Genomic DNA, 26,044 nt, shown 5'->3' on the forward strand with positions numbered 1-26,044 from the left:
CGAACCAAACAACCGTATGTAGTGGAACGAGCCAGCCTATGCAATGGTTTTTGGCCAGAGGATTTAAATGCTCTAATACCATCGTTACAAATACACACATGCAATTGTAGAATAAATAAATATTTTTTTATTAGATATCATTTTTGGGATTCAACTGCGTTAAGTAAGTCATTCACGTATGACCATTTCCATGAGAGCTAGTCGTAACTGACTAATTTCTCATGATTTTTGAATAGTTCACTTAGCACTCATTGCATCGGGTGATGCTCACAGGGGTGAAGAAGTGGGATTGAAACTAGTGAAATGAATCACATAGCATCAATCATCACTTCCGGGGCTTGCACCCGGTAACCAGGACTTCCCAGGAGGTCACCCATCCCAGAACTCTGGCTCAAGCGCGCTTAACTGTGGAGTTTTCCCCACAATCAAGCCCACTTAGCTTGCTACCCCATTTGCAAAACCTTAGCAAGTATTGTGCCTCATGAACCATTCAAGTAGAGATCCCTTGACTCTTTTTGAATTTAAGTATGGGGGTTTACGCAGTGCATTATATTAGATATCATTTTTGGGATTCAACTGCGTTAAGTAAGTCATTCACGTATGACCATTTCCATGAGAGGTAGTCGTAACTAACTAATTTCTCATGATTTTTGAATAGTTCACTTAACACTCATTGCATCGGGTGATGCTCACAGGGGTGAAGAAGTGGGATTGAAACTAGTGAAATGAATCACATAGCATCAATCATCACTTCCGGGGCTTGCACCCAGTAACCAGGACTTCCCAGGAGGTCACCCATCCCAGAACTCCCCTGGCTCAAGCGCGCTTAACTGTGGAGTTTTCCCCACAATCAAGCCCACTTAGCTTGCTACCCCATTTGCAAAACCTTAGCAAGTATTGTGCCTCATGAACCATTCAAGTAGAGATCCCTTGACTCTTTTTGAATTTAAGTATGGGGGTTTACGCAGTGCATTATATTAGATATCATTTTTGGGATTCAACTGCGTTAAGTAAGTCATTCACGTATGACCATTTCCATGAGAGGTAGTCGTAACTGACTAATTTCTCATGATTTTTGAATAGTTCACTTAGCACTCATTGCATCGGGTGATGCTCACAGGGGTGAAGAAGTGGGATTGAAACTAGTGAAATGAATCACATAGCATCAAGAAGAATATCCAAGTCTTCCTCGAATGATCATCTATGAAGGTGGCATGATACTTGTACCCACTAAGGGATACTATAGAGAAAGGACCACACACATTTGAATGAACAAGGTCCAAGATGCCCTTGGTCCTGTTGTGTCTACTAAGAAAAGATGATTTGGCATATTTGCCAAGTGTGCAACCGTTGCAGACCTCACGTTGATCCATGTTGCACTGTGGCAGCCATATCACTATCTCCTTAAGAATCTTTAGCACTCCATGGTGCAGATGCCCCGTGAACTTATGCCATAACTCCCCAAGCTCATTACCTGAGCACAGCCTCCTCTACTAGTGAATGTTGCAGCTGTCTCAAACTGTAATCTATATAGGCTCTTGTGCCTAACCCCACTCTGCTTTGACACCTTGGGGTCAAGGGGTTTTATAAAAATGTGACCTTGTTTGAAGGTCACCTCATACGCCTTATCTTCCAAAGCTTAAACTAAAACGAGGTTCTTCTTGAGCCCTCGTACATCTCAATGTCAAACTGCATGTCCTTTACTAACAGTTTGTTGAAATACTTCTTATTTCCCCTCATATGACAGGACACAATGTTGTCCACAAACCATAAACTGGTAGCCACTAAACTTGCCATATAGGCAATGAGTGAAAACTCCTCAAAATGACAAGAGAACTCAACTATCTTAGCAGAGGCTGCTACTTGGTCCTTCTTGGACCCTTTATTCCTATTAAGGCATTTAGTAGCATAATGCCCAAACTAGTGGCATGAAAATCACTTGATCTTGTTAAAATATTTTTTCTTCTTCTCGGCCTTAGAACTCAGCTCATCACCACCACTGCTCTTTTTACCTTTGGACTTGGCCCCCTTACTGTTAGAGTAAAATTTTCTTCATCTTCCTCGCTCGTAACGCAAGATCCAGCATGATCTTGTTTATAAATCTCCTCTTCGACGCAGTCACCCCATAAACACTCCCAATCTAGAAACTTTTCTCAAGCACATACCCCATCCGTGAAGGCTTACCACGACTTGCTAAAACCTAATAGGGCAAAATTTACCAAATCCCTATCTAGAATTGTCTCACCCACACCAATCAACTCTTCCTTTACTTTGGAAAAATTGGTGAGATAAGACACTGTTGAATCTAACTTGGACATTTTAATGCTTCTAAGTGTGTCCTTTAGTCCCAACTTTCTGACTTCGCTCTAATGCTGATAGAGACCAATGATGGTTGTCTGCATTTCTTTGGCTTTATTCTTCCCAATTAGGTAAGGGATAATATGGTCTTTGACACCTTCCAGGATAATCCTTGTTGCCCTGGCATCCATCTTATTATGTTGAGCCAACTGCTAAAGATCAGTGAGCATAGATGGGACATTATCAACAAAATCCCAAACCCCCTGTTCTTCCAACACCACTGTTATCCTTTCACACCATGGACAAAAGTTGGACACACCATTCAATCTGTCTTCAAATCTAAGACCCTGATATGCCATCTTGACAAATCGAACTAATGAATACAAATTGCACTGTCAAAAACAATGTGCATTGCCCAGAAACCCTAACAACCAAATCGATCTGATAAACTCGTTCCCTTTGAATTGCAGAACTTGCTCTTGAAGATAAAATATGTGACTGGACTTCAATCAAAAACCAAGCTTTCATACCATGTTAGGAAAACTTGCAACTCTGTGTCTCTTTTATTTTTATATTTGATCTCAAACTTTTGTGATCCATATCGATTTTTGCAACTGACTTTTGGATTAATCACATCAATAATATTTGATGGTCGACGTTTCGAACCTTCTAATGAGGTTCATCCTCAAGACCAAGGTGAAAAAATCGATCTATCATTAGGATTAGATAGCTGAGATGCATCTTGTTCCAGAATTAGTCGTTAAAAATATATAAATTATTTTAATAAAAACGAACATTAGGAAGAATTTTTGGTCAATATATAAGAAAATATTAATAGTTTGGTCAATATATAAGAAACTATTAAGATGGTTAAGGAAATTAATTGTCAGAAATAGAAAGAACCAAAAGATAGGGAAATATAATAGATAAAAGTAGGAAAGACCAACAACTTTTGACTAAATTAATAATATATCATTATATTATTATATCATATAATAAATTAAGGAAAAATAATAGTTTTTCTTATTATATTAGCATCAATTATTATTATTATTTTTGTCGATCAAAAAACATGCATTATATTATCATAGCATAAGTGTCAACAAAATACATCACCACTACAACAAGATACAATGTCAAAGGCTTAAGAGCGAGCACGAGCCTTGCTCTGAACAATAAGAAGCCTGAAGAGAAGCCAAGACAGTCGGTGTCATTGGTTATTGCCGGCACAAAAGGAGCAAAAATACATCTCTCAGAAAATACACATTAAGGAGGGTGGTTAGGGGAAATGCAGGAGCTGTAAAGAACGCAGCCCGCTCGTGTGTGTGATAGTCTATGTGTTCCACCCGAGTCTCCAAGGCGCGGAGATGGTTGTTTGTGCATCGGAGCTGCCGTTGATGGCCTTCTAACAAAGTCCAAGATCTCATTCTGCATGTGTTGGAGGTCATTGATATAAGCAATGCCGCACAGAGTCCAGGATCTCATTCTGCATATGTTGGAGGTCATTGATATAAGCAACCAAATCATTCCTGTCATCATACCTCTGTTCCCTCAGTATTTCCATGATGAGTTGGATGTTGTTCAGTTGGGCCGCGATGGACTCCAAGGTGACCAAAGCTTCGACGTGGCCCGAGGAGCGACCTAGGGGCATGGCTATGTCCGCATCGGAATGGCAACTCTCGATCGACTCAGAGTCCGAGTTGGGCTCTCCATGCTGCTGGCGTTCATCCATCCATGGGTCGACACCCCCCCTTCGAGCACGTCCTCATTGTCGAGGCATACAGCCAACACTACCACCATCAGTCGCACCACCACGGGGAGAGTGTTATATGCCCTGAGAAACACACCACACAATTCTAAATTGAATAGACCAAAATGAAATTCCACTTATAGTACCAGAGCCAAAGAGCCCTAAGTGTCCAACACCAGCACCGTAACCACAGCCTGCAAGGAAGTAGGGAGGCACGCCATTGGTCCGAGGGTCCGCTTGGTACGAACGGCTCCAGAGCTAGCGCCAGAAGTCGTTCTCCCCAATAAACTGATGCTCCAATGGAGCTTCCATGAACCAGAGATAGAGCCAAACCGAGGAGAGCTTTGTGTCTGCTCCCCACCCACACTCTCCAGCCCCAGAGCTTTGTGTCACGCCGGACAGAGAACTCTTCCCCCAGATCCCATGGCCAAGCTTTCTGCAGGTGCCAATTCTTCTCCCAGCCACATTTGACGTTGTCGCCCTATTATGTTGCCCCAAGCCACAGCCTAAGCCAAGACACAAACAACCCACAACTCTTCCTCTCCCAGCACTCTCTCCTCATCGCCCAACGCCTACTAATGCCCACCATCCTGTTCCTGTGTTCCATTAAGTATTGCTCACAAGGAGCGGGGTACAGGTCCCAACGACCCTTCAATTCCATCGTGTGGCACGTGGAGGCCCCTTCGACTCCACGATCCGATGCACCGCCAACTGGCCCTCGCAATAATCACCCCCATCGAAGAATCAATTATTATTATATAATATTATTTTAAACAATAAAATTAGGAAAAATAATTTAGGATAAACGTCAAGGAGGAAAAAAAACATCAAAAAAAATAAAAAACATATAATGGAGATAAAAAAGAATAATAATAATACTAGGTAAAGGAACTATTTGAGGATAAACTAGACTATAAATTTACTATAAAAGACTAAAATAAGTGAGTGAAAAAAATAGTAAGGGGAATAAAAAATTGATAAATAATATTATTGGAACACTAAATAAAATTATAATAGCAAAATATATATAACACCATATAGGCATGTGCCAAGATTATTTAGAAAAAGAAACAAGAATAAGGAAAAGGAATATATATGTGTGTGTGTGTGTGTGTGTGTGTGGTTAAAAAAAAAATCAATCATCACAATGAGAGGGCAAAAATCCAACTCAAACTCAATTTCCAACCATCATCCCTAATGAGATTTTTCACATGTTTCTCAATTTCAATGGCCTCTCTCAACTTCCTATGGTGGAAATGATCAACCATCACAATGACCCTGGAAACCTCAATGCAGACACGGTGCTTAGTTTTCTCCGCGTGTTCAACAATAGATGAGGAGCAGGAACGATTGTGGTTAATGTTTGTTGCATGTTCTTGAATTCTCAGATTAATGGGTCGACCAGTTTCTCCAATATAGGGAATCCCACATGAGCAGGGGATTGAGTAAACCCTTTTCATGTCCTTCGGGTTCCCAGGGTCCTTAACAGATCTAAGGGCGCTTCTAATAGTATTAAGGGGCTTGAATGTAGCAGAAACATTATTCTTTTTAAGAATACGAGCAATCTTACTAGTGGTCCCGTGGATGGACGGAAGTAGAACATTTGAAACTTGTTCATCACGAGCTTTTCTAATCCTCAGACCTTTACAAGCTTTTTGAGAAGCTACAAGACCTTGATGTTTACTATAGCCATTATTTTCAAAAACTTTCGGAAGATGGGAATTTTCATCTTCCAGATGGTTATTATCTGAGATCCTCAGTGCACGAGTAGCAAGAGTGTTAAGAACTCTGAATTTTTGCACCGGGAAATGGTGAGAATTGGCGTGAAGATATTGTTCCATGTGAGTCTTTTTGCGAAACACCTTGTGAGACACGGAACCATCTTCCATTCTAGAAAGGAGAACATCAAGGAACAGAAGGCTACCATCTACCTCAACCTCCATTGTGAATTTGATGGAGTCAAATTGAAAATTAAGATGAACAAGGAACAAATCTAACTTCTCACGACCATGGGCCCAGACAACACAGGTATCATCAACAAACCTTTTCCAAAGCTTAGGTTGAAATTGAGTTGAGGCTAAAGCATTGGTAAAAAACTTCCATGAATAAGTTGGCAACAATAGGGGAAGCGCAAAGAACCCATGGAAACTCCACATGTTCAGCAAAACGGTTTTTCTTCAGAATTTTACAACAAGGGAAACTTCCCTTTTATCACAAGAAAACCACTGATCAATCCTCCAAGCTAAATCGATTTTATCACTGAGCACCCAATCTGCCAAAAGGCAACGCAAATCTCTATGTCTACTCGCAAGTGCAAGCGTAGAGATTGTCTTCCTAAGCACACATGTGAACTGGAACTACGCAAATGAGGTCTGCGCTAAGGCAATTCAGCGTTCACTCAATCTGACCCTTTCCTAGACGTTGAACCACAGCGAACTGGTAAACCCTCGTCTTTTCCTTTCGCTGATCTAACACACTACTTGTGCTCAACTAACTTTCCACCAACTCGCACTATTTCCTCTTATAATTTCAATCTCAACACTAATCTCCCTCTCAACAACTGATATTTAATCGTGATCAAAGGTTAAGATTAGATCATAAGTTAACTTAGGAATTTTTTTTTCCCTAGTCCAACTTTAGGAAATAATTAAATAATTAATATTCTACTAAAGTTGTTGTCTTGTGGGTTCTTCTGCTAGCCTTTGCACCAAGGCACGCGGAACCCTTACTTCTCTACTCCAATCAACAATACGCGTCCAAAGTTTCTGTCACTATTCGAAATTTATTGTGCATCCTTTGTTATCACGGCAACCCCATGTGAGAGTGAGCAACCATCAAAACTCCAATAATTCAAAGAATTTTTCTCTCTTTTATTATTATCTTCTAAGCACTACAATTGCACAAAAAATGATCTTCAATCTAGAAATATGAGCACCTAGAGTGTTTGCCCACCCTAGGACTGATGGATAAGAAATCAAACCCAGGTTTCAATTCTATGTACGGCTATTTTAACATCTATGTTCAGCAGGAGCACTCTTGAAATGAAATGAAATGAAATGAAATGAAATGGGCATGTAATCATAATAGGTGGCATAAAAGGGAGTGCATCAAGAACATTCATTGTAAATTTTAAAATAAAAGAAATCAGTACACTAATCCTGAGACTCAGGGAGGATATTTCTTGGTCAAACTCAACCAAGACTTGCCTCAGACCCGCCTCGCAAACTCAGCACTTGGCAGACTCAGTAGATACACCAGTATATTTTTGTGCACAAAATTTATCATATTTTGAGTTTTTCTGTTTTCCAAATGCTGGATACTCACCTGGCAAACTCGCCTTATACTCCGCAAACACACCAGTATATTTTTTGTGCACAAAATTTAACATGTTTTGAGTTTTTTTTTTATTTGTGGAGTCTTTGACAAGTCTGAGCCTGACAACTTTGGTCTTGAATGAAACTTGCAAGTTGAATCAAAGCAAATATCCTACTTTATGGAGCCTGCGCAACCAAAGAAGGAATCTTGGCATGTTAAGCATACAGACCAGTGTTGCAGGAACCGTCCCCCCCCCAAGGATCCAAAGGCAGATCCGCGTCCGGTACGGATCCACCACCAATCCTTCGGCGGAACCGCAAATCGGAAAATCGGATCTGCGGTTCCTCCTTCTTTTGGCGATTCCTGCAAACTTGGATCTGTGGGGGCCCAATCCACAGCTCCTACTACTCGATCCGCGATTCCTACTTCCCGATCCGAAGATCCAAAAAGGATCAGGTGTAGATCTATGGAGGTTCGAGCGTGTATCCACCGCGGATCCGAGAGAAGGTAGACAGTTCCACGAGGCCTTTTTTTTTGGAAATTTCAAATTGTTCTATGAGGAACTTCACTTTTTGAATACTCCCAAGGTACCCCTTGGACGCTTCCTCGATGCTCCCTAATGGTAATGTTAAATTCTTAAAGTAAAGTGACATTCTCCTTTATCTCTCATTTCCATCATTTTACTTAAATTTTTACCATTACCATGAAATGACTCGGGATGTTTGAGAGTGGTTCCAACCTCATCAGACTTCATATGGAGAAAATAGAATTTCATATCCCATTCAAAATTCAGCAAACTTAACAGTTTTCAGGATCAATGGGATTGTGGGGTTTCATTGGATTATATCATGTATGAGGACATGTGATTGGCATTTAATCAGGAGCAACAAGCCCTATTTGTACCCCAGTGTTGGTGTTATTAGTTGTTGAACTCCTTTGTCATGGCCTTAGCAATTATGTACCCTTCAATCAAGTCAGGATCATTGATCAAGCATGTTAAAATTTCTCTACCATATTATAAAGCTTGGATTAAGCTATTTGATCAAAATTAGGCAATGTTGACTAAAATCCCTATAGAATTGAAGTAGAGGCAAAGGCTAGACAAGAGAAGAGAAATCTAGATTGTAGATGGTTGATACTGGATGCCATATCTATCTTCATGTTTTCATGTCTTCTACAACTAATTTGGTATTTGGGATGTTTGTTTTGAATATAAATGCAAAAAAATATAAATATATATACATATAGGAGACGCTTTCGAGACGCTTTGCTTCCTAGATTTTTGGAAAATGACTCTTCCGTGTCCCCGCTTCGTGCAACATTGATCCAGACCCATCAAATATACATAGCAGTTATTTCCAGGAGATGAGGGACAACCGGAATGTAGAAGCTTGAACCAATCAATATATAATCCCAGAAACAGTTGTTGTCAAAGGCTTGTAATCTTTCAAAAACTTGTATCAAGCATAAAGACAAAAAGTCTACTGAGTTCATACACAAGGAAAACATCTTGTAACAAACTCATACATGATACTTAGAGAGAATTAAAGATAAATGTACATGCTAGACAACCTATATGCAGGAAGTGTATGCCATGAAAACAACGAAGACAAAATATACAAGTAAAAAGCTATAGAGACTGAACATGTACAAGGTAAGTGATATGATTTCTGCTGCATTGGAAAAGCTTTGTATCTATTTTATATTTTCTTCCAGAAAAAGAAATACCTGAATGGGAAAATGAATCCGGAATCATGTGATTGTTTTTGAGTTTGTCATCTCCAAAATATCCCTGCAGAACAAACAAACTCAAGCAGCAACCACATCAAAAAGTACGCTCAAGAGAAATCATCAACAATCTATTACTCAACGCATTGAAATGAATAAAAAGTGAATTACCCACATCTTCAGGTAACCGCCTTTTAGATTCATCAAAACACCTATCATTGGCAAGAGAATTCTCTGCACCATGATAATATGAAGGTTGCGGGAGCCGTTGCTTATCAAAAGAGAGAGAATCAGGTTGAAGAGGAGGTCCTTGAGATGGCCTTGTAATTTGCCTAGGACTCATCTCCTCCTCTGGTCCAAGCCATCCACCAGGAGCTTGATTTGGGGGCAATGTAATTTTCAATGGCCTAACTGGGAAAGGAGGATCAACAGAATTATGTTTCCCAGTGTCTTGGCCATGCTGTAATATGAGAAGCCGCCTTCTTGTATCCGGATCCAATTCAGTATCATGGACTTCACCTTCTTCTCTACTTGGTGAACCTTGCACACCAGATTCTATAGCATTATGAGTTTGAGGAACAAAAGGTTTAACTGCTGCAATCCCCTGAGAATATTCTTGATTCTGCTCAATTGCAGGATCCATACGAGAAGGTTGTGCCTGACTGTTAGTTGAAGGTACAACAGTTGGTTGCATCTGATCAACCGGAGGTGTTGTCATTTTTATATCTTGATTGTCTACACCATTAGAGGTAGTGTCAGGTTGTACAGCTGCATTCGATTCCTATAATAAATCCAACAAGAAGTATACTTTTACTATATAGCAAAAAAGCATAACAAGAATCTGACTCGAACAGGCACATTAATGTCCAGATGATTGTCACTAGGAGCAGATATGTATTCAAAATATAAGCAAAACTAGAGGCAAGATGCAAAGAAAAGTGTTCTGCATTGTAACTAAAACCCATATTTTACAATTGTAACACAGCAAAACAACCCTGTTTATAGTGTTTCTAAACCCCTTATTTACTTGCCGATCATTTTTCCAAGCTAACACTGACAGAGCAAAGAGTACAAAAATATACTTGTGGGATAAGCCTCCTTTCCACCTCCGAATCAGCCATGCCCTCTGGCAAAGGTAGATCTCTATTCACATTGAGATCATCCTGATGGGAATCACGGCACGTTTAATTCAACAATTCAGAAGTTAAACTTAAAACAGCTTTACCAAAACAATACTCTCAAAAAAGCAAGCCAAGTAAGGAAAGAATATGGGCCAGAGATAGATTACATCTGAAATCAGATAATTGCTCACATCAGGTGCGGGAGGAAGACTTTTTACATCAGCTTCATAAAATACATCAGCCATCTTTTGCAAAAGACCCTCATCAAAATCCCTGCCACAAAAGAAATGAAAATAAATCATATTAAATATCTGACCTGCTCAAGAGCAAGATTCTAAGAGAATTCACCATATCAGATGACAAAATATGTTTGAAGAGTTCCAAATGCATTAGAATGTCACCATCAAAACTGTGTTACTCACTTGAAAAAACCACCTCGTACATTACAAGCAACGTTCCTTGCAACACACAATACTGGAACAGGGCAACTGGTCTGTACATCCAAAACAATAATTTGATAAGCTTCACACAAATATTACAGAAAACAAAATTCAAAGGCATTTATATTTACAGAAACTTTGTACATATTGATAGCAGAAGCAGAGATGCTATCAGAACGATACATCTAGCTTTTTTTAACATTTTAGACATGTCAGATGACATGGGGCTCCGAAGACCTTGCACACTCAACAACCCACCAGAAACATTAAATGGGGCCTAATTTAAACATTTGAAAGAAATAAAATGCATCTGTCATGGAAGTTTGGACCTTTGTCACATTTATGTGCCTAACAACAAAACAGTTAAGGTGCAACTCAAACATGACCCTTTAAAAATATCTCAAATTACAATCATTACTAGATTTTATATTCTTAAGCAAACAAGAAAAATGCGTAATGGTGGATAGTGTCAAAATAAATTAATCCTAGTATATCCCTAGGATTGTATTTTATTGCATGATTGAAACCCCCAGGCCCCTTTGAAAAGTAGACTTGCCAACATTACCCGTCTTACCTATTTGGATTCTCAATTATTTAACACAAGCATACCAGACTCTTAACTATTGGAATCATAACTGATATGGCATCCAACATCTATAGCTCCAGATCTGATAAAAAAATGTTATGAATAATCTCATTGCTAGTACTTTGGAAGTTGGAACTATTGTCTATAGATCAGCTTGCGGTATAAGACCAATAAGAAAATTCTGGTTGGAAACCACATCAAAATATTACTAAACATATTTTACTAATTTCTCTAGGAATTGTTAAGGATGGGACTGCACTTCAATAGGTGGTCCTTAAACTTAAACCCAGAAGAGGAGATCCCATCCACAGTCCTCGTTGGGTAAGACTCACGCACCTCCCTCTCGACCTCTAAGGCAAAAAAATCCCTCTAGGCCATAGGGACTAAACTGTGAATGTAATGTTCCAAAATAGGAAAAACAATGATACGCAAGCAAATAACAATTTTTACCACAGAAATTTCAAAACAAGAAAACGTCCATAACTATCATAAATATGGAAGCAGCTGAGCCATTTTATTATAAACTGGTGCAAGAGTACAAAATATGGAAGGAATGCACATGGCCTAGGAGCTACAATCAACTGACCAACAGCTGCATTGTGCAGTCCCCAGCAATTTTGAATTGTATGTTGCAAAGATATGGCTGAAAACCCCACCTCCGATGCTCAGAAAATTCTGCAAATTTATATCTAGGCTCCTCAGGCAAAACCCACAAAAACCCAAAAATGGTTTGGCCTGATTTTGACCTCCCAAAATCAACTCCCAAAATCGACCCCCAAAAGGCACTGTGCAGTCCCCAGCAATTCTGCACTGTCTGTTGCCAAGGTATGGCTGAAAATCCCACATCTGGTTCTCAGAAAATTCGGCAAATTTATATCTAGGCTCCTCAGGCAAAACCCACAAAAACATAGAAATGGTTTAGCCTGATTTTGACCTTCCAAAATCGACCCCCAAAAGCCCTACGCTTTCCAATAGTTGTTGAAGCACGTTGTCTGTCAAACCACCAACAAAATCCTCCCCAAACACTCCTGAAATGTAGCAATCAACTCCACCAATACTTCCCTTATTTCTCCCAGCAAGAAATAGCCCCAATGGCTGAAACTCTATCTCCCACGTATGCCCAGTTTCTCTCTTTTGCGCTGGCCACAAAGTCTGCAAAATCATTCCTGAATATTGTTGCCACTTCCAGCCCTCAAACTCACCCAATAGCCAACAAATATATTGAGCCTTCTCCTAATTTCTCCCAGCAATAGCCCTCCGGAAGAATGTTGCAATGGCCACACTAGATCCACTACTGCGTCCTCCAGAAATACGCACTGTTGGGGCGAACTGAATACAAATGCTGGAAATCTCTCTACAAATCTCCTCTGGATGATAATGGATGAACCTCTCTAGGGTGGCACTCGAAGTCCCCCGAAGAAAGGGTGAGTTCTCCGCTTGGAAAACTCTTGCTAAACAACAAGTGACCCAGCTAAACAGCTCGAGCAACAGAATCAAATTCGATAAGCCAAGAATGTCAAATGAAGTGTGTTGCCTTCCTTTTATAACTTCTGCAAAACCTTTCTTCCCTCTCATGCATTTTGAATTATTGGCTTAGGGGGTGCATATTTCTTATGTGAGTGGTTCCCACATATCATTAACAAAACAAAATAATATAAAATTAACTTGCCTCTAACTCCTAAGTCTTCTATCAAAAATCAAATGGGCCTCGTCTTCACCAAAATTGGCCCCCAAAACATAGAAATAAATCTTGTTCCAAAATAATTTAGGAAAGGGCATTATAGTCCTCCCCGCCAAAACTTGCTTGTCCTCAAGCAATGCCTGAACAAGTGCCCTCTCTCACTGTTGATCACCACTGTAACCACCAATAATACCAGGGTCCCAAATGTACCATTGAGTCATCCCCAATCTCAGCACTGTCCCGACATGAAGGAATCCCTCGATACCAGGATCCCAAGCCATCCTAATCAATGTGAAGCACACCTTGCTCCACTCACTATCCAACTAGATACAGGTACCAGAATCCCTCTGCATACTACCAATAAGTAGAGCATCATGATAATGTAGGACTCTGCCCAACTCCCCATGAAATTTCCCTATTGAGTAGTCCATCTCATGCACTACAAGAGTAAACTCCTGAAGATGCAATCCAATCCTAGTGGGATTGAACCCTCGTCTACCCAGGCCTCCCCTGATCTCCTCCTGTTGATCACCCTGCCACACCAGTGAAGTTCTCGTCTACCCAGGCCTCCCCTGATCTCCTCCTGTTGATCACCCTGCCACACCAGTGAAGTTCCCCACACCATCAACGAATCACTAAAACCAAATGGAAGATCTAGATGACCCTCCCTTGTAGAAACCAGCTCACCTCTACGGGTAGTTGAACTGCTCAACCCTATTATGCCAGAATCCCCTGCCCGTCGTAGAAGGAACCTATCCTGTTGACATCGTGACACTCTGGTCATGACTGACTGCCTAGCATGCTCGTACCAAAGCCTCCTCTCCCATAACTCTCGACCATAATCTATGCGATGATCGAGGCTAGGCCAATCTTGCCAAAGCGACTCAATAGTGCCAGCGCCTATCACTCCATGGCTAGCCCCAATCCTGAGCAACAATCTGCCTCGTCCTATGGTGAGGGCTTCGGTGATCCCCCATGTGTCCGCCTGTGAATGAATCAGTTTACCTGTTATCCCAACCATGCTCACTAAGGAGTGGAGTATCCCACCAATCCACTGGATCCTTGGATCCCATAACCATACTGGAGGTCCACAACCCCCAATCCTCTCTGCCTGTTGCTGTGATATGTTGCTAGTTGTTGGGACCCCTCTGTGCCCTGTCTCTACCTCTTGTAGGTATCCAATAGGTAGGCATCGAGCATCAAGAACCTGTGCCGCAAATATCCAATAGTTTTGTGCCTGCCAAATCACACAGCGAGATCTATTATCCCAGCTCCTGATGATGTGCCTGGGTACTATCGAAAGCCTAGGCATCATCCTGCCAACAAGAACTACCGTCCTCCGCACCTCATGCTCACCTAACACCTCGAGTTGTCCAACAGAAAAAGCACCATGTAACTCCCTCACAATCACCTCCCCAAGTGTGATTCTAGGGGTGGAACATGCGCTACCTCGACAATCAACCATGCCATCCCTAAGCTTGTAACCGTCATCTCGTGCACCTACCAAGTGTCTCAACTGGAGAGTCTCCTCTCGGCCCATGACACGCAGTGTCTCATACAACCGCCTCGGGTGAGCCTCCCATGCCCTGCTGCCTGAATGGAGAGTGTCAAAGGGCAACCGCCAAACCCTCTGCGACTGTAAGCAACACTGTTGGATGATGGGTGGGTATGTCCCAAAGAGTATGATCAAGAGTCTGCCGAAATGCTCAAGAGTAATCCTATGGAGAACCCTCTCTCCGCCTCGGATATGTTGATAACCCCCTCGAGGCCCTACCTCCACTAGACATGGTGTCCCTAGATGCTCAACAATGTCCTCATTGATCTTAGGTGAGTTGCGTCCAATGGTACACCTACTGTCCCTGTCCATAAGTCTCCCTGGAGGCAACGCTCCAAGAGCCCACTGCGTCGCATCATGTGTCACTGCATACCACCAAGTACCACCGCACTCCTCGACATGCCATTGTACGCTGCAACCTATCCCTGTACACCACTGGATACCCCCGGCTACAGCTATACCATCCTGTACCATCATGTGTCCTGCCTGTGTCACTGCACCTGTCACTCCCCGCACGTCCTCAATGCGATGCGAGTCACTCCTCTATCCCACAGTGTAAACTGGCATGTTGTGGTAGGCCACCATGCATCTCCATGCTCCTTTGCAGGCAACTGCTCCTCGTTGCATAGCCCTGCACACCACTGGCTGTTATGGCCTAGAATTGGGTCTGTATGCATCAGGCCACATCCCTCTATATAACACTGGACGCTACGACTTGACTCTATGTAGTCTTGTGTACCACTGCCTACTGTTATACCGCATGTGCCAAAGTGTCTGCCACTATACTAGTGACCCCACCATGACACGCGTCATGTCCCCTCATCCATCTTGGTAGACCTGAGCACCCTAACTCCACTTCTGCTAGAGGGGATATCTCTGTTGTGTCGATCCTCTGTGACCCCGAGTCCTAAACCTCAATGGGAGAACATCGTCTCCATACAATATCCAGTCTGATGGCCTACCCATGCCACCTCCTGCCAGAGAATGCTAATCATCCTGCGCCCCCATGCGCAACCAACATGCCAAAACAACCAAACCAATGGAGTCTGCTCACAAACCACCTGGCCACTAGCGCCGACTAGAACTCCCCTAAGGAATGTATGCGCTTAGGCACTGGGTTGACTGCGTTATCAATGCCATAGCCATCCCACATATCTGATATCGTATAGGAAGCCCTGCCTGGATCCCAATGCCAACCTGGGCCTCGAGTACCCTTGATGTCTTAGAGCTCCCACTGAGCTTCACTCTAGACTACAACCATCTCCATGAGTCTAGCCCACTCCATCGGGTACCAACTCAAAATCTCTCATCGTCCAACCCCAAGAGAGGGATCGAATGCACAACTTCCAACACATAAAACAAGCCCTCCATCCTGCGAGTGTTGCACCCTGGGCATCTCATGTCACCTCAACTCACCATCCTAGTCAACACATAAAATTTGTCAGGGGTCTCTGCATCTCTCTCTCCATGGTGCAAAGGTAGTCTAGCAATGTTGCAAGCCCCATCTATATAAGCCCAAAGAGAGCTACTATCAGGAAGTATTGCAACTCTGTTGACAGTCTGTGCATCTATCTGCTCTAAGTCAGTGATTGGCCCCAAAGAAGACTACTCGTTCTCCTCCATCATGGGCTCAACATGAGTCACACACTGCCCCTCCATCCTGCGAGTACCCCAAGAGAGGGATCGAATGCACAAATTCCAGCACATAGAACAAGCCCTCCATCTTGCGAGTGTTTCACCCTGTGCAGCTCATGTCGCCTCAACTCACCATCTTGGTCAACACATAAAATTTGTCGGGGGGTCTCTGCATCTCTCTCTCCATGGTGCAAAGGTAGTCTAGCAATGTTGCAAGCCCCATCGATATAAGCCCAAAGAGAGCTACTATCTGGAAGTACTGCAACTTCGTTGACAGTCTATGCATCTATCTGCTCTAAGTCGGTGATTGGCCCCAAAGAAGACTTGCTCGTTCTCCTCCATCATGGGCTCAACATGAGTCACAAACTGCCCCTCCATGACTAGCTCACGCCCCTCTATGTGCTCTCCATGTTGTTGTAAGTGATTGTCATCCCGCAACTTTGTCGTAGATTTGGGTGCCTTTGTACCTATCAACTCCTCATCAAGGGTGGTGATGTCTCTCGGCACCTCATCATCCTATCATGCGTTGCTATCACGTGAAAACTCGGTCACGACCCCAGATACCTCATCAATGGATACCTCAACAACAGACGTCACCTCCTCAACAGTAGACATGTTTGTGTCTCCTAGCAATTGACAATGGATGGCCCTATGGGTGTATGCTCTACTCTCTCCCCCAAAGTGTCAATTAGTGCTATCAAAGAGGCCTCCAACAATGGTGACTCTTGTGCCACACTGGGTATACCAATGTGCTCCTCACAATCCTGCGTGTCCTCTGCCTCATGCTCAATCTCCTCCTCAGGGCCCACATATCTAAAGCCAAGTCTCCAGCAGCAAAAGTGCCTCCTTGTCTCACCATCTAACTGTTCTTGTCCTGTCTACTCCTTTCGAGGAGATCTAGTGTCCTGAGTCTATCGATTTACCCCACATGGTGTAGATGGTTGCACCCCCACAGTCTGTGTACCTCTAGTGTCTTTGTTGTAAGGATGAGGATGGGTTTGCTCTGTCACCCTCCTTAGCTGGGCCAACCTCTCATTGTGCCAATGGATTCCACTCGAGAATTTCTGCAGACTAAATTTCTCTTGAAACATGAGTTTGCCTATGGCTTCACCTGTCACTGTGCCTACGTACCTGAATCTTCCATATCTTACTGGTTATACCCACAGCTGGGCCAAGATCATGCTCTGATACCACTGTAATGTTCCAAACTAGGAAAAACAATGATATGCAAGCAAATAACAATTTTACCACAAAAATTTCAAAACAATTAGAAAACGCCCATAGCTATCAAAAATATGGAAGCAGTTGAGCCACTTTATTATAAACTAGTGCAAGAGTACAAAATATGGAAGGAATGCACCTGGGCTTGCCTCAAAGGCAAGCAGAGCAAAGCCCAAGTGAAGCAATGACAACCCGAAGCTACAATCAACTAACCAACTGCTGCATTGCACAGTCCCCAACAATTTTGCATTGTCTGCTGCAAAGATATGGCTGAAAACCCCACCTCCAGTGCTCAGAAAATTCTGCAAATGTATATCTAGGCTCGTCAGGCAAAAACTCATAAAAGGTTTGGCCTGATTTTGACGTCCCAAAATCGACTCCCAAAAGGCACTGTGCAGTCCCCGGCAATTCTACGTTGTCTACTGCAAAGATATGGCTGAAAACCCCACCTTTGGTACTCAGAAAATTCTGCAAATTTATATCTAGGCTCCTCAGGCAAAACCCACAAAAACCCAGAAATGGTTTGGCCTGATTTTGACCTCCCAAAATCGACCCCCAAAAGCCCTATGCTTTCCAATAGTTGTTGAAGCACGTTGTTTGTCAAACCACCAGCAAAATCCTCCCCAAACACTCCTGAAATGTAGCAATCAACTCCACCAATACTTCCCTTATTTCTCTCAGCAAGCAATAGCCCCAATGGCTGAACTCTATCTCCCACTTATGCCCAGTTTCTCTCTTCTGCGTTGGCCAGAGTCTGAAAAAACATTCCTGAATATTACTACCACTTCCAGCTCTCAAACTCACCCAATAGCCAACAAATCTATTGAGTCTTCTTCTCCTAATTTCTCCCGACAATAGCCCTCCAAAAGAATATTGCAATGGCCACACTAGATCCACTACTGCGTCCTCCAAAAATATGCATTGTTGGGATGAATTGAATAAAAATGCTAGAAATCTCTCTACAAATCTCCTCCGGATGATAATGGATGAACCACTCTAGGGTGGCACTCGAAGTCCCCCGAAGAAAGGGTGAGTTTTCCCCTTGGACAACTCTTGCTAAACAACAAGTGACCCAGCTAAACAGCTCAAGCAACAGAATCAAATTCGATAAGCCAAGAATGCCAAATGAAGTGTGTTGCCTTCCTTTTATAACTTTTGTGGAGTCTTTGTTCCCGCCTTTTCTTCCCTCGTGCATTTCGGATCATTGGCTTAGGGAGTGCATATTTCTTATGTGGGTGGTCCCCACATATCATTAACAAAACAAAATAATATAAAATTAACTTGCCTCTAACTCCCGAGTCCTAATTCTTCTATCAAAAATCAAATGGGCCCCGTCTTAACCAAAATTGGGCCCCAAAATGTAGAAATAAATTTTGTTCCAAAATAATTTAGGAAGAGTATTACAGGGAAGTTGGTAGCCAGCATTGAGATGAATAGGGGCAGTTCACTTGTGCTCACCGTTGTGTGGAGGTAAATCTGGAAGGACCCCTAGATGCAACTGAACACCAAATCAACAATTGGATTCATGTCCAACTCTTGGACTATTATGTTTTCCCTTCAAATGCAATGACTGCCACACACATGGGCACTTCAATTGTTATTGCCCACAGAAAATCAACCCTACCTTAGAAAAAGAAGGGGGGTTTAAACCTGCCCACGAAAACAGGAGCTCTTTGGGAGTGTTACCCACCACTTTGTGGGTGATATCCCCAGGAGATTTTTTTCTCCATGATGAGCCTCAGCTAGCAGCCCCTTGATGCCTCCTACTAGCTCGTTGTGCCATTTCTCTGCCACCTAAGCCAACCATCTGGTCCTTCACCCACCTGTATTGATCATATGTTTGAAGGTGGGCCGCTCGAATCTAAAGGTGTGTCTTGTCATTTGGTAATTTTGTATTGGGTTTACTTATCATGGATACTTTTGGGTATGGATTGATGGGGGGATTTGACAGAAAGAGTGAGCTTAGTTTGTGCTCTTGTCCCCTTGATCTGTTTTGGTTGTTACCCTTGGATCTTAGTCCCGTGGGATCTCCTTTATTGACCATTTGGTTCTAGGGTGGTACTACTTGGGAAACCTCGACCTTGGGTGTGTGGTCCCGCTCCTTTACCTGCACATGCTACTCCCTTTCCACTCACTATACCCCATTCATCGTTTCTCCCACCTGGGTCCACATTCCCATTCTGGGTCCACATAGGGCTAGCCTCCCTATCCCCTTGCCCCCACCTTGGGTCAAGCCTAGAACGCTGAGGTTGAAGCAATTAAAAAAAAAAAGCATAATTGGCCACATTTAACAGGAAATTGTACCACAAAATGCAAAAGATGGTCGAGACAAAAATAATTAGCACATCGACAAAATCCATTACAGGAGCTCTACCCCAATCCATGGCCATCACCCTGATTCCATAGACCCTAAATGAGCCTCCTTTGTCATTCACAAAGCCATGATTGTCCCAACCCCTGGAAGGCAATGAACCACCCTACCTAAAGGGCTAATCACTATCATATCTTACACATCATGCTCTTGTCCATTGAGCCCCGAGCAGTTAATTAAAGAAAATTCATGAAAGGCAAAAAGCATATAATCGAAGGTGGAAAAATCAAGGCCATGGTACCTCATGTACCACAATTTCTCCCTCCTATACATTACATACCTAGGTGTGGGCTTCCCCTTATCATGCTACCCCTATGCCCCAATATGTGGCCCAGGATTGCCCCTCGCATTCCCTACTCCATTCCACTTGTTTATCACTTGCTACCCCATTAGAGGGATGTACCTTGGACATACTATCCCCTTTAAGGGTTGAAACCACCTAATAAGGTACTTGGCTAACCCCCTTTGGAGCTTGGAGACACTAGCACATGCCAAAGCCCACTACGGAAGGGCATGCCATTATGAAGTGCCCACTTTGTTATCCATGATTTGTAAACTCTTTTACTTGATTATTTTAATGATTGGTTGTACTGGAAGCCTAGGGGATGCATTGGATCTTATGCAATATTACAGATGGTTTCCTTTTGGGTTTGGTCTCCCTATATGGGATCCTAACCCACAGAGGTCTACATTGGCACATATAGGGTGTGCATAGAGAGCCATTGGCCTCCATTGCAGTAGACAGTACTCCATGGATCTTCATCGATGCTCAAACACTACTAGCGATCCACTTTTGGTATGATGGTGATATGCTTGGTATATTATGCCCAGCAAGCCTCGACAGGAGCCCCACACTCTTGGCAAGTGTCCCAGGACTTGAACAATGTCATGGCAGCATTCATTCCACCCCTCAGACCCTTGCAGAGGGTCTACAGGCATCTTTGATTCATATAGAGATCCATGGGGTCATTTATGTGCCCTCAGACCCACTGAGAGCACCACAAGTCTACTACTTGGAGAACAAGGGGCCACCCCCTTGTCCATCATATTCCGAGGAATTTATTCCACGGTATGGCACTTCAGGACATTATTAGGCCTTTGGAGGGCCTCACAACATGTACATATTATTATTTGGCCCCTTGTGAGGCTTATTTTTACACTTGTGAGCTAGTTTGGTGGGCTTGTCATCAATAGGGGTTTTATTTGCACATCCATAGGCTACTTTGAACTCCTTAGGAGGCTATATATTGATGTTAGATACATTCATTTGGATCATCACTTGACTTGGGATCTCTCTAATCATAGAGAACTTCACATTTTTCCTTGGAGGACATTTTTTGGAGATGGATGAATTTTGACGTATGTATTTGGGCTATTTATCTAGTCCTGGAGCTTTGTCTTGTGAATGAAATGTTGGTTGGATATACCCTATAACGTTGTAAGTAAATTTTGATGTTATTATTCTTATTGTTGCATACTGCTAGAATTAGGGCTAGTTGTTGCATAATCGAAATTTGGAATTGAGCATGTTTTAGTTAATTTAAAGTATGGGCCAATGTTATATGAATGAAATGTCCAAGAGATTATGTCTCGATAAACTTGCATCGTTTGCTTTGAAGAATAAATGCTTGAAGGTCACTTTTCTTTTCTCTCTCAACATTGGACGAAGCTGAATTTCCAAGCCTCCTTGATCAAGAAACCAAGTTCTTACTCATCATCATCCTTGACTCCATATCCCCAAGTGAATTAGGCATTGATCCCTTAAAAGGGGTGATCATTTAAACCCTCTTTTTACCATTTTCCCCTTTTTCCCTAAGTCTAGCCAAATTAGGACACCTAGGGCATCAATTTCCTGGGAATTGACCCAAGGAAAAATTTTGATCTCCTACGGACCACTGTGTTGGTGGGTCCTCTCCCTCTCCTCCAAATTTGAGGCAATTCTAACAGTGGAATCTCAAGCCCTAGCTCTAGGATCGAATTTTGCCCAGGCATCCCCAAGGCTAGACCTCAACAAGATCAATTCAACCTTTTGAAGTAAGTATTCTTGTTTGGTCCTTTCCCTTCACCTTGTCCAGTATAGGTACATCACTGGTTGTTGCATTCCATCCCCGAACCTGGGTTGGGTCCACTTGGCCCCGTGTGGTCCCACTTCTCAATAAAGATTATTTGCCAAGGACCATTTGGGAATCCAAGTTTCCCAGGGACTATAGGGATTGAGAACCTCGTCTATAAGCCTATCCTTTCTCCCTCAACCCTCCAATCCTCACCCCTTACCCCTGGTGGACCAAGTCCCTTGCTTAAAGAGCAAGAAAGTTCCATTCTTCACTCCATCCTTGGGAAAGGGTTTTCAAGGTCACTTCTCACCTATCCATTGACATATACTTTACAAGTGATCCCTACACTATCGAGACTCCTCCCATCGGTGAAAGTCCATAAAGAGCAAGGAGACTTAGTTGTGGTGGCAGTGGGCTAAGCCTCCACATTTGCCCTTAACCTAGCAGATGCCTTCTGAGGAACCCCTTTTAGGTCCCTTGCTGGTTTGAGAGTTAATAGAGTGGAAACACGATTTGACCCCTCGACCCAAAAATAAAGCAAAAATCTATATCCATCAGAATCAATTTGCAGCCTTGGAGAGTGTGTTGGAAGAACAAGTGCCCAGCAAAGAAGCAGCTCTGCATTGTCCACTTGAAGACATGAGATCCTTACCATCAACTGAGACTCAACAGTGTTAAAATTTGGGTGCCAGAGGTCAAGTGGTTCCCTAAGGGTTTGATCTTTGGCCTAGGGAAAAGTGTCCAAATTTATTTGTACTTTTCTCCTAAAGTGACTTTACAAGTGGTAACGTCAATTTAATTTAAAAGTGACTTTATAAGTGGTAAAGTTACATTCTAATTTAAATGTGACTTTATTAAAGTCAATGAAGAATTAAAAAGTGAAAAAGTGACTATGGAAATAACGCTAAGTGGGTCTTTATTTAAGTGGATGAGTTAAAAATAGAAAGCGAGAATTAAATGCACATTTATTCTCATCCTAGATCTAAATGAATCTTAGCCATTATATCTTAGGGTAACCCAAAAGGTCATTTAGAGAGTAGAAGGAGAAAAGAAGAGATCCCCTTTTCCCAGCAGTGACGGCAGAGCGACCGGGATCTTTGACTTGATTCATACCAATGTGAGTGGTCGGATGTTTCATGTATCCTTGAGTGGCTATGAGTACTATGTTTTATTCATTGATGACCACTCCAAGAAGACCTGGATTTATTTCTTGAAGACCAAGAGTGAGGTCTTCAAGCGGTTTCAAGAGTTCAAAGCTCTTGTGGAGACCCAGACAGGTAGGAAGATCAAGGTCCTCAGGTCGGACAATGGAGGGGAGTATACCCTTGGTGAGTTTGTTGATTTTTGTGCTGAGGCAGGCATTAGGAGGGAGTTCACAGTTCCTTACAACCCCCAGCAGAATGGGGTTGCGAAGAGGAAAAACAGATCCATTGTAGGGTTGCCAAAGCCATGCTTCATGATCAGGGGTTACCTTTATTTTTGTGGGCAGAGGCCTGCAACACTGTTGTACTTGTAGAACCGGAGTCCACATCATGCCTTGGGGAATGTGACTCCGGAGGAGGCTTTTTCTGGGAAGAAACCTGATGTTGGGCACTTTCGTATCTTTGGGTGCCTTACATATTCCTATGTCCCCAAGGAGAACAGGACCAAGCTAGAGCCCACTGCAAACAAGGGCATCTTTATGGGTTATAACAAGACCTCAAAAGCTTATCAAATTTATATTCCTGCGCAAAGGAAAGTGGTTGTCAAGCGAGATGTGAAATTCGAGGAGGAGAGAGCTTTCAGGAGGTCACGGGAGTTAGAGTATCCAAAGTCACCAGATCCTCGGGAGCAGCTGAGTCAGTCACAGGGATCTAGTGGTCAGGGATCAGGAGGTACATCAATTACAATGTCAGGTCCATCAGTGAGCAGTGGCTCTCGGAGTCAAGTGGATGGTTCTTCGAACAGCATGCAGGGCAGTCCGCAAAGCAGTTCATAGGGTAGTACACTAATGGAGAGTTCGCATGGTACTTCAGCATCTACAGGCACAGATTCAGGCATGAGGTCAGTTGACAGGGCTTCTGGAGTTCAGGCTTCTGATGATGATGAGGATTCTTTCACTCCGATGGGAGAAGTATGCTCAAGGAAGAGGAAGCCTAAGTGGCTTCAAGACACCTTGCGTGAGGCCACATCAATTGTTGGGCCAAAGAGACAGGTTAGAGAGAGTAAACCACCTGAGCGGTTTTGTAGTTACATGGCATTGGTAACAAGCATTGTTGACTCCGAGCCTTCTAATTATGAGGAGGTAGCTAGCCAGCAGGTCTAGAGAGAGGCCATGATGGAGGAGTATTCTTCTATTATGAAGAACGATGTTTGGGAGGTAGTGTCGAGGGCTGAAGGTAAATCAGTTGTTACTTCCAGATGGCTCTACAAGATAAAGCATGTTACAGATCGCAGCATCGAGAAGTTCAAGGCTCAATTTGTGGCAAGAGGGTTCTCACAGGTAGAGGGAGTTGACTATGAGGAAACCTTCGCTCCCGTAGCTCGGTATACATCTATTCGCTCCATTATATCGATTGCAGCAGAGATGGGTTGGAAGATCCACCAGATGGATGTGAAGACTGCATTTCTCAATGGCTTCATTCAGGAGGAGGTTTATATTGAGCAGTCGTAGGGCTTTGAGGTGCATGGGAAGGAGTCCCATGTATGCAGATTCAAAAAGGCACTTTATGGCCTGAAGCAAGCTCCTAGAGCTTGGTACTCAAGTATTGATACATACTTGCAGCAATTGGGTTTCACAAAGAGTGAGGCTGATCCGAACCTATACGTCATTGTGGTGGGTGAGGAGCCTCTCATTCTAGTGTTGTATGTTGATGACTTGATCATCACTGGTGCAGAGAGACTCATTGAGGGCTGCAAGAGAGATCTTGCTTCAGAGTTTGAGATGAACGATATCGGCTTGATGCATTATTTTCTAGGATTGGAGGTGTAGCAGGAGGAAGGGTATTTCTTCCTGGGACAAGGGAAGTACATTGTGGATATTCTTAGCAGATTTCACATGGAGGACTGCAAACCCATGTCTACACCTATAATCACTAACTGAAAAAAGTTTCACGCTTCTGATTTCGATTTGGTGGATCCTACTCTATACAGACAGTTGATTGGTAAATTGATGTCTTCGGTCAACACTCGACCAGATATATGTTTTGCAGTTAACACTATGAGTCAGTTCATGTGTGAGCCCAGGAGAGTGCACTGGGTGGCTGCAAAACACATTCTTCGTTACTTGTAGGGGACTGTGGATTTTGGTCTGGATTATAGACAGGGTGATGGAGTGAGACTGGCAGGGTACACGAATTCAGATTGGGCAAGTTGTGCTTCAGATAGGAAGAGTACTTTCGGGTGTTGCTTTGGGTTGGGCAGTTGTGTTGTGGATCAGCCGGAAACAACAGTTAGTTGCATTGAGCTCAGCTGAGGCAGAGTATATGGCTGCTAGTTTGGCTAGTTGTGAGGCCATATGGCTTCGCAAGATGTTGTTTGGTCTATTTGGTCAGGCATTGAGACCTTTAGTAATTTACTGTGATAATCAGAGTTGCATAAAACTCACGGAGAATCCAGTTTTTCATGACAGGTCAAAGCATATTGAGATCAAGTATCACTTCATTAGAGACTATGTCCAAAAGGGAGCTGTCAAGCTTGAGTACATTTCCACAAATGAGCAGGTAGCAGACATTTTCACCAAAGCCTTAGCACAAGGCAAGCATGTCTACTTCAGAGACAAGATGGGAGTGGTGAGGAACACTTTCATCGCTAAGAGGGAGTGTTAAAATTTGGGTACCAAATGACAAGTGGTTCCCTAAGGCTTTTATCTTTGGCCTAGGGAAAAGTGTCCAAATTTATTTGTACTTTTCTCCTAAAGTGACTTTATAAGTGGTAAAGTCAATTTAATTTAAAAGTGACTTCATAAATGGTAAAGTTACAATTTAAAGGTGACTTTATTAGAGTCAATGAAGAATTAGAAAGTGAAAAGGTGACTATGGAAATAAAAGGCTAAGTGGATATTTATTTAAGTAGGTGAGTTAAAAAATAGAAAGTGAGAATTAAATGCACATTTATTTTCATCCCTAGATCTAAATGAATTTCATCCATTAGATTTTAGGGTAACCCAAAAGGTCATTTAGAGAGTAAGAGGAGAAGAGAAGAGAAAAATATCAATTCATTTCAGCAGTTGTGAAATCTCTAAATTTGTGTTTTCAGAAAATATTGTCATTTCTAGATTTTGGAATTTTTATCATGCTTGGATTTAAAAC

The 26,044-nt window shown here is 42.6% G+C and overlaps 1 protein-coding gene across 3 annotated transcripts in view; it reads right to left on the bottom strand.

The window, feature by feature from the left end:
• LOC149255488 (RNA polymerase II C-terminal domain phosphatase-like 1) overlaps positions 1-26,044 on the bottom strand; it is a 142,527-nt gene that overhangs the window by 98,441 nt on the left and 18,042 nt on the right. For all 3 annotated transcript variants that reach the window (XM_089460495.1, XM_089460493.1, XM_089460494.1), the window contains 5 exons: positions 10,635-10,705; positions 10,380-10,485; positions 10,174-10,254; positions 9,267-9,872; positions 9,092-9,155 (listed from right to left, as the gene is read on the bottom strand). In XM_089460495.1, the coding sequence (XP_089316621.1) occupies positions 9,092-9,155; positions 9,267-9,872; positions 10,174-10,254; positions 10,380-10,485; positions 10,635-10,705 (928 nt within the window). The remainder of the gene's footprint in view (positions 1-9,091; positions 9,156-9,266; positions 9,873-10,173; positions 10,255-10,379; positions 10,486-10,634; positions 10,706-26,044) is intronic.

Source organism: Pinus tabuliformis, chromosome 7 (genome assembly GCF_031772625.1).
Source record: "Pinus tabuliformis cultivar Carrire ecotype Pingquan chromosome 7, CPIR1, whole genome shotgun sequence".
NCBI classification, from domain to species: Eukaryota; Viridiplantae; Streptophyta; class Pinopsida; order Pinales; family Pinaceae; genus Pinus; species Pinus tabuliformis.